This window comes from Salarias fasciatus, chromosome 7 (genome assembly GCF_902148845.1).
Source record: "Salarias fasciatus chromosome 7, fSalaFa1.1, whole genome shotgun sequence".
NCBI lineage: Eukaryota > Metazoa > Chordata > Actinopteri > Blenniiformes > Blenniidae > Salarias > Salarias fasciatus.
This window is the reverse complement of record NC_043751.1, coordinates 10,692,348-10,709,919: the sequence shown is the minus strand read 5'-3', so window position 1 is coordinate 10,709,919 and position 17,572 is coordinate 10,692,348. Positions and strand designations below refer to the sequence as shown.

General features: G+C 41.8%; 1 protein-coding gene across 6 annotated transcripts; it reads right to left on the bottom strand.

The window, feature by feature from the left end:
• Positions 1-12,019: 12,019 nt before the first annotated feature.
• LOC115391989 (sialic acid-binding Ig-like lectin 10) lies at positions 12,020-15,828 on the bottom strand. Of its 6 annotated transcripts, none has more exons than XR_003931806.1 (7): positions 15,738-15,827; positions 15,564-15,657; positions 15,153-15,467; positions 14,674-14,961; positions 14,303-14,590; positions 13,400-13,919; positions 12,020-13,273 (listed from the first exon to the last, which is right to left on the bottom strand). XR_003931806.1 is itself a non-coding variant. In XM_030096443.1 (7 exons), the coding sequence occupies exons 2-7, from the start codon at positions 15,634-15,636 to the stop codon at positions 13,165-13,167; spliced, it is 1,185 nt and encodes a 394-aa protein (XP_029952303.1). In that variant the 5' UTR covers positions 15,637-15,646; positions 15,738-15,828; the 3' UTR covers positions 12,020-13,164. The 6 variants fall into 6 exon arrangements, 5 of the variants coding, with proteins under 5 accessions (XP_029952303.1, XP_029952302.1, XP_029952305.1 ...); XM_030096443.1 differs by having other exon boundaries at positions 13,400-13,511; positions 15,564-15,646; positions 15,738-15,828; XM_030096442.1 differs by having other exon boundaries at positions 13,400-13,511.
• Positions 15,829-17,572: the final 1,744 nt, after the last annotated feature.

The following is a 17,572-nucleotide window of genomic DNA, read 5'->3' as shown; positions in this document are numbered from 1 at the left end:
AGGAAGAAAGAACATCCAAGGAAAAACAGTTTGTGCCAACTCAAATGTGATCTGTGGTGAAGACCCAAGCTATAGCACTCAATGGCTCCATGCTGGCCTTACGAAAAAAAGACAATGAAATGGACACTGTAAGCTCCGCCTCCAGTTTTGGATTTAACTTTGACAATTCAATCTAATAGGGTTTAAATCTGTTGCTGACTATCTTTTAAAGCAGCATCATAGTTTGGGTTTTGCAGTTGTTTGCATACCTTGTGTCAACATGTGCTCTCTCTGTCTCTCTGTCTCTCTCTCTCTCTCTCTCTCTCAGGCTCAATGTAAACGTTGCTGGTTCCATTCACAAAATTCCTCAGTATAGGTGAACTGAGGCTATGACTGCTAATTTCCATTCCATTCCTGACAGATCACCCTCAGTGTTTGTCCAGCGGGTCCACCTACATCCCACCGCTAAACGCCCCGCACCCATCTTGCGTACACACATGGACAAACACTCACACCAAACGCTTGGGTCCACCAGCCACACCCTGTCTGTCAGTGATAGAGCACAGATGCTATCTGAGACTCTCGCCGCCAGGTCTCGCGGAGGCTGGCCAGTACTGTTTGCTCTCTCTGATAGTCCGGTCACCTACGTTTCTTTCTTTATTAGAAACACAACAGGAGCAGTAGACAAAATGAGACACAGATCACCTCTGTGTTTCAAGATCACCCTTAGATCACCAAGGTAATGGAGCATCCACTAACTTCTATAGTAACAGTTACCTACCACATCAATCTGAAAACTGAATAGATTGGACAGACGCCTCAATCTGGCTGGCAGGTGTAGCATTAAATGTTTTCCAGCTGAGTCTAGGTTGATAATTGATCTTAAAATACCGACTCTGGATGGCTTTACCTTGAGAAGGAACTAAGAAGTTTTAAACCTATGTGAACAATGCCTACATACTATGCTGGATATCATGCGTAAAGACTGAGGGTAAAGCTGTGCTAAAAAGGAACAGCATTGTTCTGAAATTGCAGTTTGCAGCTGGTCAACCTCAGAAACAAATAGTTTGTTCAACCGAAGGTATCCCAGTACAATTTCCATTTTCAGGAGAGGAAACGTCCTGAAGTTGAAGAAGAACCTGTGATCGCAGCAACCATAAATGCCATATTTAATCAGTTAGTTGGCAATCTGTATGCACATTTCATCATAATAAGGAGAAATATAAAGCCCAGTCGGACAAAAATAGCAGCTAAACCCTGAATGTTGAGAGTGTAGAAGAAGAATCAAGTCCAAAAAAGGGATTCAGCTGTGGAAAATCTAGCTCAGCCTTGCTAATCCTGGAGCACTTTTTTCAGGACACAGCACAAGTTTCACACCACAAAATTCTGCAAAGTGATTGATGTGCATTTACTAATCCTGTGAACGCTTAACGGCAGCTGTAAAGCCATTCTCTAGATAAACACATACCCACAACTGAGCTCCTCGGGGATGAGGAAGACAAATTGAGGTGTTTCAGAGAGATGCCACAGTTAAGTGATGCAAAGAGAGATACTTACTGGGGCTTCTATGGGTCATATATTTTAAGTGGGGTGGGAGGAGAGGGCTATAGCGCCTCGGCTTGAAATCAGTTTCAATCAAGGGTAGAGAGCAGTGATTTCTTGTGATGTCTGAAGTGGTGTCATTAACTCTAATAACATTCCAGACAGTAAACATGGGGTCAAAGGCCATGGACTACACCTGACTGGAGACACAGACCGATCTGTTGCTTGAGAAAATTCAAGCAATTTCGAAATAACACATTGAACCCCTCATTTTTCTATTTCAGCATGAAAATCAGCTGTTGATATACCGGACCTTGTTAGTGCAAAGTAAATGGGAAATTAACTTCTACCTCCGGATGCAGCACTACTTGTGCGATCGAAAGGTGGGAGACTTGTTCAAAAAACATTTGTTCTTCACAGTGTAGCGTTTCTGCAGCCTGTAAAAACCCAGGGATTACTTTAACATAATTTGTATTTGTTCCTGCCAGCATCTGGAAAAAAAAAAAACAAAAAAAACACTGCCTCCCTGGCCATGATTACATGTTACATTTTGCTGAACATTTCTAATTAGAGAACACACAGATGTAGAGGATGTGGAACAAGTTGAGTCACAGTGCGGAACAGTCTCTTTCACTGCTATATATTCATTCACTCACAAATAGATCATTCACAGAAGAGAGATTTCCCCTCACTGTTATAAAATGTTTTCGCCCCGATCCTGACCCTGCAGGGAGGCTGCATGGCTCTGCAGCACTGCACCAACATGTATTTTTCCATTGTTCCACGTGTGATTGCATCCATGACGTAATGTGAGTGCGCTCCACCCGCCCTACGGCTACAGCGGGACTTCTGCTGGTGGTGGAATGATTTGCAATCTTTCCGTTTTGTTTGTTTTACCTCACATCGGATGGAATTCCCCGCTTATCTAAATCCAATAATTACTTAAACCTGGATGTCAAAACACTTTCCATTATTATCAGAGCCCCCTTTACCCCGTTGCCTTTGATGCCAGTTGTTACCTTGCAGAAACACAGACTTTGGGTCTTTTTTGGCTCAACGGAGCTGTCAGGATCCATAAACACCAGAGTTAAGTCTGTCCCAGGGGACAGAATGATGGTGTCTGATCTCAGGATATACTGCTGACTTGTCAGGATTAAGACAAAACTACCCCGTATGTAACTTTCATTTACGATCAGTCTCAAGATGTCGTGGCTGTTTACTGAAAACAGATCATAGTGAAGCACTCCGTTCAGGCAATTCGCGGATGGATCCAGAGATTTACTACCAGGCACTTAGCGTGAATATAAATTTCAAGTTGGATATAGAAATAAAGAAGTAAAAATCACACTGCGTTTCCAACATGTGCTTTTGTTTAATTATTAGAATAGATGATTTGAGACTTTGTTTGCTCGGCGACATTCTTTATGAGGTATTATGTTCCAGTATAACTGTTTGTTGTGCCTGGACCTGTCTTTCTCATAAATTAAATCTCTGAAGCACTTATCTTTGCTGTTAAAGTTTCTTTATTTTACAGGACTGCAATAACCCCACTACTTAGCAAATTGGACACCGAATTTGATGGCATGTGTGAAACTTTGAGCTTAATCCTTTTGAATCTCCGGTGTACAGGTGTTACTTGTGTTTGGTGAGGTTTCTTTTTCTGTCCCATTCCTTCACCGAGTCCATTTGTAATATCTTTACTTCAGCTTTTCCTCTTCTCCGTAGCCTTGTTGATGAAAGCAGGAGGCAATTTGATGTAATTAAAAGCTGGTTTAGATGTGACTGAAAGCTTAAGTCACAAGGTCAAAGGGAATCAGTGGGCCACACCAGAAGGCTTTCAGATTCCATTAGTTCCAATAAGAACACAAATTTATAGGTGAATGTGGGTACCGTCAATTTTATTTCAAGTCAGCGTTGATGAAAGTATTGATTAAACTTATAAATGTGGAGTCCTGTGTTATATTGAATTATGGGTATCTAATCTTTGAGATGACTTGAAATAAGAGTAACTTGTTGACTGAACTTCATGTCATATTTCCATTTCGAAATCCAGATCATTTAAGGCATTAAAGTTTTGTTTGGCTCTGCAGTGAAGGCTGCCACTGATGTCTCTCTTTAAAATGTAGACTCCTAAATGGAAACATTTTTATTTGTTCGGTTGATGTATTTATTTATTCAGCTTGCTTTCTTTTTCTTTGTGACGGCGGTGTTTATGACTGTTTCATTTTCCACTGTCATCATGAATATTTGGTTGAACATATTCTCATGGTTACATTGTTCTCTTCATCATCAGCTCAACATCAGCTGTGTTAGTCAGGTAGGTAACCAAATCCCAAGATGCTCCAGTGATCCAAAACAAGAATGACAATAAGTAAGCTTCTTCAATCCCGACACAGTGAAACACATTTACTTGTTTTCATTGTTACAAACAAACACAAATATGCTGGGAGCACTTTAAATTGCTCATGGTCATTGAGACAGAAATCAGAAATTAAAAGTCAGTATTTAGTGGTGGAATAGAACTAAAGGGCGTTGGATCATAGGTGGTTGCATTTGTCTCCGCTGTGCAAATATTTGATTATCGATAATAAAGTTGGGCTCGCGAAGTTAGACAGTAATGCCCCATTGAAAATCCACAGTGGAAATCAAAATGTTCAACCATTAGCAAATTTATTTCAACGCAAACAACGCAGACAGGCTCAGACTCTGCTAATCATGAATTATCAGATTTTAGTCCACTTTGTTATTGCAGTTATTAAGAGAGAAGACAAAATAGTGAAGCAGCTCATTTGAATCAGACATGTGATAAATGCTTAGACGAGATGAAGATTTTTAAATTAATTAGTTACTTTCCTTGGAATTAAATATTTGAAACACGTGTTTCAACAAGTTTTTAGTGATTGACAAAAAAATCTGAAACAAAACTGTTCAAGTAAACACACTTAGGGAAAATCTTTTCTTTTGTACATCCTATTCATAAATAACTACACATATTAGGAGCATAGTGCTCCTTCAAGGAGCTGATGAGGGTCAAACACCTTGCTCAGGGACCCACAGTGATATCTGCAATGGGATTGGAACCTGCAAACTTCCAATCTCAAGCCTGATGTCAGGCTGTACTCTGACTTTGCATGTTATACATTGAGATCAGCCGTGGAGCTCCTCCATGACCACGAATTGGATGAAGTGTGATAGAAGATCAATGGTTATAATCTAAGGAGAAAGCACTCTCATCAGCATCTAAAGAAAGTTTCTGACTTAAAAACACTGACCAAAAATAAATGTGTTCATAAAAAATTTTGTAAAATGATGGATTAGATGGATGGATAATGGATTGGACCCAGATTTCTGATATTTTCCAGATCTGGTAATACTGAGCGTCAATGGCTTCATGGCTCAGATTGACGTTAAAGATAACTCTTAAAATCCTGACAATCATATTGTTAATCTTCATTCTTATTTGGGGTTTCAAATCCAATCAATTAATTCTTCAGTGCAATTTTTATTACTCTTCAAATGACCAAATAGGAGTGAACCAACGAAGGGAGAGAAAATGAATGCATGCAAGCAAAGCTGAAGCAAGGGACCCCATTTCCTCCTCTAGGGCTTTCCCTGCATGAATCCAGCCCTTTGTTCCATAAATAGATTCAATAAAAGCTTTACTTTCTTAATTGAACTAGTTCAACATGTTTCCCAAAGTCTTAAAGAGTTTATGATTCAGAGACACAAACACTTAAATGTGTTGTTTCCCCTCTGGCCTCAGGGTACCAGGCCTGCATGCCATGTGAGGAAGCAAGAAGGCACCTGTGTCACAACTCCCCGAAGCAGACAGCAGTGTATCTGCTCTGAATGTTCTCAGGGTCCTGTTTCATGGGGGGTGCTCTCAGTTGAAGGCCTAACGGCCTGCCATGTCCCTTTTAAGCGTCTCTAAAGACAGTGTGAAGTCTATCAAGGGAAAGGGGTCTGCGATTAGAAGGTGCACCAGTTGGACACCATGTTCTCTGACAATCACCTGAAAGAGAGTTTATTGCTCCTCGCTTAGTCCCGCAGTGCTCTTTCTTATTGAACTTGCATGTGAATGAAAGATTTGATCTGCAAACAGCTGGAGTTTTCCGTGCCTCAATGGCCTCAAAGCATGATTTTGCTGTACATTGTAATGCAGTGTTTTGCACACACTGAATGGGGTGTGAGGCGATCCAGCGAGAAGTCTCTGCTGGAGCTCCAGCCTTTTGATTTACACGGGAAAGAAATGTTCATGGAGTGAAAAACGTTCTCTCATATGAATGCGGTTCAGACCACGTTCTTGTCTTTAGAAGATGAATGGTTGGCTTTGGCAGACTTTTAATCAAGGCTTGCAGAATGTGACAACGCTTGTGCCAGTAGACCACTTTCTAATATTATCTACAAGCTTGGATCTTTTAACAAATGACAAGAGCCACTGAAGTTTTTTTTTTTTTTTTTAATTAACTTGATGCTTTGCAGTAACTTCTTGGGGGTTGATTCTTATGAAGCCAAACAAGCTCTCGTTTCATCCTCATGACAGTCAGCTCTCACAAGCATGGATCCAGGTCCCAATAGACTCTGACACCACCTTTGAGCTTCTCAGGGTCTGATCTCTATGAGTTCCTCTGACTCCTGGTCCCTCTGAGAAGTCCACCCACATGTTCAGCTTGGGTTTTTCACCTGCACAAGGAGAGGAGGGCGGTGGACACGTGGAAAGCGTGAATGCGTGACGCTTTGGTGGCCGTGGCAGGATCTGTCCGTGCCTCCCTCGTATTCTTCGGCAGGACTCGGAGCCCCTGCGTGGGGGCTACCCCCTCTGACATCAGCGAGGCCCCGCAGCCCTGGGAAGTTGAGCATGTGAGCTTCCCCAGGTCATTAGGGAGAGGCTTGAAAAGACTGTCACCAGGAAGGAGATAAGCCGCGAGGGGCGCAGTAATAAGGCCCTGAATAATAGCCCCTCTGTAGAGAGCCACCGAGGACACAGACCCAGGGATTAAAGGGAGACTGAAAAGGAGAAAGTCAATGGACCTCCACAAAAATATGAACCAAAGTGCTGGTGAATAGTGGGGGGAGTTATCAGCATTCTGGGGACTCCTTCACTGGGCCCCCTCAAGCTTAAGGAGAAGGGAGGTGTTCTCCTTTAGGAGTCTCTTCGAGGATGAAACTGGCTCTTTTAAAACAACGTTGTTTCTGCTGTGTCGACATGCACTGTTAAGATGTCACGCAGAAATCTATTTCTCATGCACTTGTGGTTCAGAAAGGTCATGCTGCACAGACTCCTCGCTGGTGTAGTTTGCACGTATTGTGCTACAGCTGGACATAATGTGTTGTTTTTCTGTGTTTTATGCTTTGCTCAGATTGCATGCACATGTGAGGGTCTGCGATGGACCTCTCCCACTGTGTGTATCGAGTGTGTGCTCTATAAAAGGGTCATCTTTCCTTTATACGACAGGCATACTGTGCAGTGACCTGAAGCACTGAAGTAAAAGTCCATAAAGGAATATCTGCTCATATCTGATCCTTCACTCAACTGGTCCAAACTATCCGTGCTCTCACATTCGAGATATCCTCAAACAGCTGTTGTTGCAGGTGGAGCTCAGAATAAGGCACATTTTACTAAGAGTCTCTTATATGAGAGGTTTTTTTTTTCTTCCATAACCTTCGGACCAGTGTCTGGCGTTGTATCAATTTTGATTGTAAATTCAGATTAACAGACAGCTTAGCCTGCTGGATTCTTCGCTGCATGAGGTGCATCATATAAAACCACAGTGTAAGTTGGCTTTATTCCATCTGATGAGAGAAGGTAGCTTTAAAAAGCCTCTAATCTGTTAAGGAAATTCAATGTTTGAGGACACTCAATAAAATGTGCTAATCACTGGGGAGAGATCCGTTGTGTAGAAGTGTGACACGACTGAAGAATTGCCAAGTAATTTGGTCATTCCCTTCAATGCACATTATCTGAATCAATTTCCGATCTCGCCGCAGTGCTGGTGCAGCTTCCCATAATGTGAGCCACATTGTCAGGCGCAGGGAACAGTAATATAAAGCAGACACGTGAGGCTGAACTCAGGTGGACTTGATCGCATCTGTTGGAGCCGTGGACATTCTGTCAGTGCTGCCCTTCAGCCTTGCAGCAATTACATGACGTACAGTTGGTCAGATATAAACATCCTCTTCTAAATTACTCAAATACCTCTGCATGTGTTCACATCTTGTCATTCCTACAGTGACTCACATTATACCAAATAAAATCAAGCCAAGCTTTTAAAATTCACCAGGTTTCAAATTGGGTTTTATCCCCCCCTGTGGTCACACATTTATTCAAGCATACAAATGAAAGCTTGCCCACAATCAGAGTCTGCCCTTTTCACAGCTACACTTCAGTCTTAGAAGTCTGTTGTAGAGCCCCCTCAAAACTCAACCTCTCTCCTCACCCCGCTGTCACCTCCCACACAGCTGCTTGCTGCCACATTGTCCCTCTGTCATTGTCAATGTCACTGCCATCACCATGCGCAACATGCGCCCACCCTAACGCTAACCTTTCCTCTCACCAAGCCTGGCCCCTGGGGTTTATGGCTGTTGATTGTTCTGGGATACGGCTGTGGAACTGAGTGGTGTATCAAAGCCCCGCTGTCCCGGAGCAGAGACCCCCTCGACTCACTCTGACTTGCTCCGGCCCATTCGGCAGCCCACGGCAACCAGATTTCATTCCCTTGACCACTGCTTTGAGTAAGTCCGCCACTCCCCCCGACTCCTCGGCCTCAATCCCTGGCTGCGAGCATGCCCGGAGAGACAGGCAGCTCTGTGAATAGACGGACGGAGTGAATGGACATTTCTTCAGACCAGGCTAATGGGTGGTCCCTTTAACTCAGGATTGGACTGCATGGAAGCAGCCCAGCCAAAAGAACTCCCATGCAATGTCACAGTGAACAATAATCTGCAAAATCGCTCCAGAGTTTGGACTTCCTGGAAAGACATTTACTTTGCCCCGTTTCCTTTTGTTTAAGGGATTGTCAAAGGCGGCTCCTGCTGCCCAGGGCAGCCGTCTTGTCCTCAGCCCCATCAGCTTATGTGTCTTTCACCCTTTCCCCTTCGGTTCTCTTCCTTTGTTTGCTCCATAGGTGTCTTGGATAAAGGTGTCTCTAAATCACAAAGAAGTTTGTCCATCAACACTTATTCAACTCGTGCTGTGTAATGTCTGCTTTCACAGTCGTATAGATTCGCTCCCAGCGGTTCTTTAATTGTCCTCATTTGGGGACACGGAGGGAGTCAGGTGAGGGATTGGATGAGCCCCGGTGCAGGTGAGTGTGCTTTCCATGGTTTGTGTTGTGCAAACAGAGGCTGCCAGAATGCCACAGGGCCTCTGAAGGAACCACACTAGACAGATCTATGTCTGTCATCTCACTGTGGGACACACACACACAAATGCACAGCGCTGACACAAACTGCATGTAAAGCTGCCTTTGATCAGAGCTTCTCTCAGATCTTCAGCAGCTTCCCTGCCATTTAGACCTGTTTACACAACTCCAGACTCCAGCAAGCACTAAGACAATACCTGGGAGACCCATTCATGAGGCCTGGATGGGAGTACAGAGGGTGGCAGATTTGTAAAAGGTTTTTTGTCAAAGTTATACTATTTCCTTCCATTGTTTGCTTTTTAGGTCATCATTCATATTGATGTTATCTTCTTCCCCTTCACTGACTTCTCTTTTCCTGTTTGTTTTTTTTTTTTTCTTCGTCGTGATCCCTTCCTTTTTCCAGATATCTCTATTGTCAGTTCCAGGAATGCCCACTGCATCAGGCTGCATTCAGACCAGAACAAGAGTTGTAGCGTCTTATCACTTTGTTTTTTGTTTGTAGATACTAACTACTGTTACATCTCGTGCGCACATTTTATTCTTCCAGCCAGCATTTTTCAGGTTAACATGTATGATCCCTGCAGTAAGAAGTTCATCATGGCTGTAAAACGTAAAACTACGAAAATCTAGGAAATTATCTAAATACAACTGTAAAGATGGTACTTTGCTTGCATTCCCTGTGTTTCGAGCTTTGATTATCTTGTCTACATTAGTTTTTAGCAGTCAGAATGTAAAACAGCCAACGGGTTGAGGGATGCAATCCATCACAGACTCCATCATGCTTAATACAGATTCTGCAGTGTTTTATGAGCTGTGGCTCTCAGGTAGATCGCACTGAAATACATTAAAAAGGACCAGCCAACAACACTCCGATGGAAGGCCTTTAGATCAGAACCGGATGGGAGCTGTGACCACCATGTGCTGAGCTCTTACAGCAGCTCACAGCCCCCTGACGGGGGTAGTGGGCCAAATGAAGACCACCTGGTCTGAGGCTAATCCCCCAAACACCATCATCCTCCTGAGGACTGCTTCATGGACTCATGCCACAGGATTTACACAGTTCTGGATTTGAAACAGACGTGTGAGGGTTTTTTTTTTTCTCCTCTTTTGGTTATAGTGAACCTTTTCTTGTCTGTTTCTGATGTCTTGACAGAGATCATAGCTTCACCGTGCAGCAGGCAAATGTATCACTATTAAAGATTCGCCCACTGCCCATCTTTTTGCTTTTCTTAATATATGATTCATGTATCTGTTTGTATTTGATTGTTTTGTGATTTGGTAACTTTGTACAACAAAGGAGACAACTGGGTTTCATTACCGAGCTATGTTGGACATTCCCACAAGGCGCATCTCCATGTGTTTCTAAGTTCTTCTTTACCATACTTGTCATATTAAATCATGAGAATAGTCAACACAAAGTTCAGTCTAAGCAAATGTCATTCTCAAAGTCCTGTTGTCAATATCTGAGTGAGATTCAGGTTGTAGATTTGGGACCTTTTTTTTTTTTTTTAAGTTGAGTATGTATGAGCGGGCTGATCTACATTGTCCATAGGGGTGAATGGGAGTGTGTGTGTGGTAGTCTTTCTCTCTGGGTGGTTGACCAGTCATGCACTTGAGGCAGGGTGAACCGTGTGTTTGCTTTTAGTTTGCTGGGATTGGCTCCACTGCCCTGTGACCCTGAACTAGATATATATTGATATAGAAGACGGATGCATGAATGGATGAACATGATAGTGGCTTTTTCTGTATTAAATTAAGCATGTTTTGCATGCTTCTCCTGCACTCTCTTGCTCACTGTGCATCACAAACACACAGGGGCCTGAACAAAGTGACTACCAGTAGCCTATGTCGTGTGAAATCTCAAAGTTTCTTATCACGAAGCATTTTAACAAGACTAATTTTAGACCTGCTAGTATCTCTGAGGCCAGGTTATCTGCCCCTGGAAGGTCCCTGGTCCCACAGAGAGCTGCCGTCTCTCAGTGGAAGAGCCAGGTCTTCATCAAGAGACACGTTGGTACACTAAAAGCTTCCTTTAACAGAGCAGACACTGGACAGAGAGTCTGGTCGTGTGTGTTTGTAAAGCTTTGCTTTCACCAGATACTGACACCCACACGAGGATAAGTACAGATTTCGGAGGTGGGGACATTTGTCCTGAATACTGTCCTCAGTTTAGATTATTTCCAGGCTGGAGCTTGATACTTTCTAGAGGACGGTGTGAATTTGAAATATAGGCACTATAGTGTGTGTGAATTTCAAAGATTAATTTTTTTTAAAGACGTGTTGTTGTTTTTTTTTTTTTTTGTTTTGTTTTTGTGAATGACTTTATTGCTTGATTCTCTGTGAAGGGAAGATAAATTTCTTCACTTGTGGCTGTTTGAATACCAGAAGAGGTTTCACCCACTCCATAATAATGGGAAATGGACATGATGTAATTTATCAACAAGAATAAAAGAATTGCTGACTTGGCTGAGTTAGCGTTGTTGGGAGTTTCATAAGTAGTTTTCTTTAAAAGTTTTTTTTTTTTTACTCCCACCCCCACAAAATGAGCCGTCCACCTGGTGGTTGTTACTTTGTGTTCAATAAGTCTTTTCATCCAACTGTTGGTTTTGGGATCCAGGTTCAGGAAACAACACCTGCCTTTGAAATAAATCTTTGCTTCTCTTTAAGAAAGGAAAATAAAGAAAAGTGTGCGTGTGTTCGTGCGTGTGCGCGTGTGTGTGTGTACACAACACCTTTGTGCTACCAGGCCCTAATCCTGCTGTAAGGGAGTGAAATGGGGCGAAAAGCAGAGTGATTCTTTGTGTGGGTGCAGAGTCACAGTGAGCTCAGTGGGTGTGTAAAAGGATGAGCGCAGCTTTAGATAGACTGACGCTGTCAAAGCTTCCAGATTATCTCTCATGCCTCATGTACAATCAGTGGTGTTCGTTAATCCTCATCGTAATAGATATTATTTGTCAACTTATCTTTCAGTCGAGTCATCCACACTGAAACAATCCGCCATTAAATTGTTTATCATAAGCATGATGGATATAAATACATTTTATAGGAAAACAGAAGAAAGTCACATACATTTAGTTCTTACAATTAAAACTTCTGCTTTGAAAATTACCCTGTCAAGGACTGCTGACAGGGAAAGGACTCAATCGGCCAGACACCACCATTTAATTTACAGGAGTTTGTTTTATTAGGAGCACAGAGGAAAGGGGAGGAGGAGCAAGCAGCCAACAAAGCCATAATTGTGTTGTATAGTGAGAGTAGAGTTTTCTTGTATCTATGTTAAAAGAAAAATAAGAAATATTAGTACCAGACATGTCTTTCCCTTTAAAGCTGGATTTTTTTAAAATTTTTAATTCTTGCATATCTGTAACTGTGTGCATGTGACTTGATCAGTCACTTGACCCAACAACATTGCTTTTGACTGTAAAGATTAGTAAACAGAAGTGAAAGTCTGTAAATATAAAATAGCAGAAGTAACAGCAGAAAAGTTGCACAAAGGCACACAGGTGATGTGGATACATAGTGATTGTAGTCCAACATCTTCCACTTTGCTGTCAGGACGACCGTTTTAATGATAATTCAGCCAGTAAACAGCTGTTTTGCAAGATCGCAACCAATAAATCAACAGTTTCGGTTAATGTTAAATCTAAGAGTCAGAAGGAGAAGGAGATAGCTGTTCCACAGCACAATGAATTATCAACAGTTATCACTGTAGTATCATTTTCATTCTAATAATTGTAGTATTTATTTAATTGAAGTTCATTTCGTCCGTATAGGATAATGCTAGAGCAACATGATACTTTCATTTTGTTAAATGGTGGGAAAAGCCTGCAAGTGATTGAATATTTATTGAAACCAAGGTGTTGAAATGTTGATCACATGGCCAGAAGCACTGGAATAGTTTAATAATAGAAGCATTCCAAATGAACTGCTGTGAAGATGTTACCAGCATCCGCTGCTCAGTGCACCGTAGAGGACAGCAGGTGAAATGATGACGGAGTGACAGGTGTGTATTAACTTTCTTTCGGCATAATAAAGCATACTACCACTCATCCATGGAAGTGGTTTGAAGAACAAAAGTGCTGACTTGGTCACCAGAACTCCAACATTTGTTTGTGTGCTCAGATCATGAGGACCCCCCATCAAAGACTTACTGATCCATGACTAATAACCACTCACACTGGTCAGTGTCATTGATCTGGGTGAATTACATTAAAACAAATTTCTAAACATTCTGAACATGTCCGTCTCCATCAATTAAAAGAAAAAGAAAGTCCTGCGTCTCTCATCTGTGTTGTGGAGAAATGACACTGTACTCTTGGTCATCATCCGTCTTTCTCAGAGAAGCATAGATGTCCGTCGTTTTGTCGTCTTTCCTCTTCTTGCTTTTCCTGCTGCAAATACACCCAGTTTCAACATTTTACTTTGATCGAAGCATATTAGTTTTCAGCTCGTGCAGATAATTTCATACAGTTTCATTTGTTTGGTTGTTGGATGGAGTATACAGGTGACTTTCTTACTGTTTGTAAATGTAGACGACCAGGGTGGTGATGAGGACCACGTTCAGGCAGAAACACACAGCTGCTATCCAGGGGAGCGCTGCATCAAACGTCCGGCTGCAGTCCAACGAATCTATAGAAATTCATCAAATGTTTTGTTTATCAGCAGGAACACGGAGGATGTACTGATCCAGGTATTGGGTGTAGGTCTGACACGGTTCACAGGCGCTCATGAAAGTGCTCCGATATCACCCCACCTGATACCGCTTTGTGGAGCTTCGTTGACTTGAGCAACAGCGACAATACAAGCAGAAAATTACGGCTGAAACCGATTGGCGTTCCAATCGTCCATTAGCCGCTGCTGGATCGTTTTCTCTTGGTGTTGCTACCAAATGAGCAGATAGCACCAGCGCAAGTCTATTTTCTATGGAAGTAACATCCAGCAAATCAAATACAATCATTTTCACAGACCGTATTTCACTTCAGTTGTTCGGTATCACACCACACCCAGTGGTAACAGGTCAGCAGCGCAAAAGCAGTACTAAAACGCAAAAAAAAAAAAAAAAAAAAAAAAAAATTACGAAAGATGTTGATGCAAGCAGTCTAACACACGCTCCACTTCTGAGATGCTGCTCGGGGAAGTTCCATTTACAGATGTAAGTGTAACCCACAAGACACGGTACATAACGTCCACAACAATGCTGCTGTGGTACTTTGTTTTAGTGCTTTCATTGTTAGCGTAAAAATACATTCAGTGTTAGAGCATCAGAAATTAAAGTATTATTTCAAAGAAATTATCAAAGGAAAATAAATTCTAATTGCATTACTTTATACAAATATTGTTTCTTGGTATCAGTGAATACCATAATGTTAGTTGTTGTGGTTTCGATGCATCAGACACTAAAGACCACTTTTTACACTCACCAGTCATTCGGAAGCTGTCTGTGAGGATTCCAATTGGAATTTCTAGTTCTTCCTTTGCCAGTTCGTTGCTGCTGATGCATTTCACGGTGTTGTTGGGGTAATCAGCAGCGAGCAGGGTGAAGGTGCTGTTTACTGTTTGGCTGCTGCTCAAGCTCCTGACTGAATAGTCTGTCAGGTTCTCCAAGGGCCAGGTGATGGGAGGCAGCGGATTCCCTCGACTGGTGCACACACAGACCAGGAGTTTACCTTCAACCAGGCACCAGGAATCCCTCTGGATTTTAGGTGGAACTGCAGGAAAGAAACGCAGAAATAGAGCTGTCAGGTAATGCAGCGGGTGCTTCAACATGGAGTCCATGAAGCCTGGTACTTACACTGAACGTTCAAGGTGACAGAGCTGTTAATGACATGTTCACGGTATTCTGCCACACATGTGATGGTGCTGTTGTGATCCTCTGCAGTTGGAGTGATCTCTGTTTGGTCACGACGCATAAGAAATGATAAATACCCTCCTCCGATGTCAATCAGCTGTCCATCATTCTTTTGCCACTTCCACAGGATATTTGCTCTGCCTGAGCATAAAGAAGGAGCATGGCAGCCTAGTTTGGCACGTTTTCCTTCGATCAAAGGGTTAACCCAAATCTCCGGTTTCCACGTAAATGCTGAAAGTAATCAAACACAAGGATTAACATTTGTCGATGTCGGCTAACATAAGAGACAAGATTATTTTATAAGCTCTTTTAAATTCTGTCTGTTTGCTTTCAGCTTGAATTTGTAAAGTGTAAAGAATACAGGATAGACTCAATCTACCATTCAAACTTGACAATACTGTGTCAATAGAAGTTCTACTAACCTGACACAGAGATTTTCACTCTGTTGGGAAAAATGTAAGTTTGGTTACACCCCCATTTCAGTTTTAGTCCATATTCATACTCTCCAGGTGGTTGACTATCTATCTTGTCAGTGTGGCTAGTTTCAGATTCAAATTTCTTGACAAATTGCATGCTTTTGATGTTTGAAGGTGTCCCTTCAAACCATATTTTCTGATATGGGATAAAATCTTTGTTTGCACGAACAGTCAAATTGTATTTGATCAGAATGCACATGCCAGATTCCTCTTTAATACGCTCTGCCACACTGATCGAAAAGTCTTTCTCATCAAGCGGTTCTGTCAAAAAAAAAAAAAGAAAATAGGTTGAAATGTTAAACTATCTGTAGATTCTTCGACTTTACTGTTCGTGACTCATTTAGCATGGTGTCTAACCTTTCAAACATGGAGACTGGCAGCAGCAGTATTTCGCAAAGAGCCACAAAATTGCAGAGGGGATCAACAACATCGTCTTTCTGCTTTGGAAGCATTGTAATAGAAATACTCACTTTCATTTCATAGATGAATAAACATCCTTCACAGAAGATGGTAAGTTCAGCTTTGCCTTACCTCCTGCTCCTGTTTCACTGCTGCTTGTTGAAGCTGGGTGCTGTTGTTAAGGAGTGAACGTTTCTGGGAAAAACTGAAACTTACAGCAGAAGTTACTCTCACCCAAAAAGAGGAAGGTGCTGTTGTAGGAGGTGCTATTGTGGCAGAACTTCATGTGGCAAGATGATAAAGACCAGACTGACTAGTTCAAAGGTTCTGTATTAGATCACCCCAACACTGTAATTACATCTCAAGCATACCTTGATAAAAATTTATTCTCAACTTTATCCAAAATGTGTACATTGACTTTGATCCTGGACCGTTTTGTATGGACTGTGCGTGTGTGGATTGTTTTAATTTTCGTCGCAATGTTCAAAAATGATGACCAACTTTTGCTTATAATACATTAATACAAACAAATATTGCTATAATGATGGATACTGTTGTCAACTCAAACACATATATGAAAGCTCAATATGTGACCAATGAAAGATGTCTGCACTGCATCTTGTGGTGTTCATCTTCAGGAAGAAAAAGCAGAACAAACCTGTGTACAGCCAAAATCAATGCATCACTTCCTGCTTTTGTATTGTTCTTGCTAGTTTTATATCAAATTACCAAGACTGAATATAGTTTACAAAACACATGGGACACACCTCTTTTAGTCTGGAAAGGGAGAACTTATGATAAAAGTTCCTCTGAGTTGGTGACTAACAGGATCAACCCAGTTTAAACGGAAATGCGGTCTAGCTTCCTCAAATAACTTGAGGAAATAAAGTGAACAAAAAATAGAAACTAAAAATATATACATGGAAAACACATTGAAATGGGACATAAATCCTATTTGCTCATTGCAGAATACATATCTAATATATATTGTTTGGTATTTATTGATATTTATTTAAGTATGATTTCTTTCGTAGTTTTTGTGACAGAAAGTAGGGCTCTCCGTCTCATGTCTCTGCTGTGATGTTCTCATTTTATATCAGCATGGAACAGAGCTTTGATTCCCTAAAGTTATTTCTGATAAAAACCAATTGATACCTTTTTAAAGTATCATTCAAAACCTAGATTTCAGACAGCAGTCATGAGCACTGAGTTACCAGGGAGAGATATCCAGTTTATACTTACCCAGAGCACGTGTAGCAGTGGTGCTGAGATCAAGTTACCCAAAAAGAACTCATGGATTTTTTTTTTTTTTTCCCAGAGGGAGCTCAACTTCTGGATATCCATAATGGACCCAGAGAATCCTCACGCCGCGCTCTCATTGGGTGGCGTTATCTATTTCCACCACGTGTGAGCTCACTGTTATTTTGGTTGCTGGTCATAAATAGTGCAGCAGTTGGAACTAATAGTCAAAATAGCATAAAGCTGTGCAGGATTTCTTATTTCAACAAGTTCTTTCGAATTTTCATTTCAAATGCAGGGAAAGCACAAGTTAGTTTTTTAAATTAAACGTATCTTTGTGTTGCACAGCTGAGTTGACAGACATACACTGTGGTAGTGAAACCCGACCCTCGCCGATCTGATACCATACCCCCGTTGCTAATGGGGTAGGAAAAATAAGGATGAGTGCAAGTGTGCATGGGTGTGTTTTGTGTGTATAAACAGAATAGATGTCACCTCGAGGCATAAAGCCATTAAGCAGAAAGCAAATGGAGTCGAGCAATTTCCCCAAGTGCTCTGGGGTATATGGGGATCACCTGTTAACCCTGACCTGTGCTAACTGCTGGAAATGATAGGTTGTTAGAACAACGCAGGCAAATAGCTTGTATATGACAGGGGAAGGTAATGCGCCGCATTTTAGGAACCAGACATAGCTGTCTGTCTGAGATGTGTATGAAAGGTCTGGACCG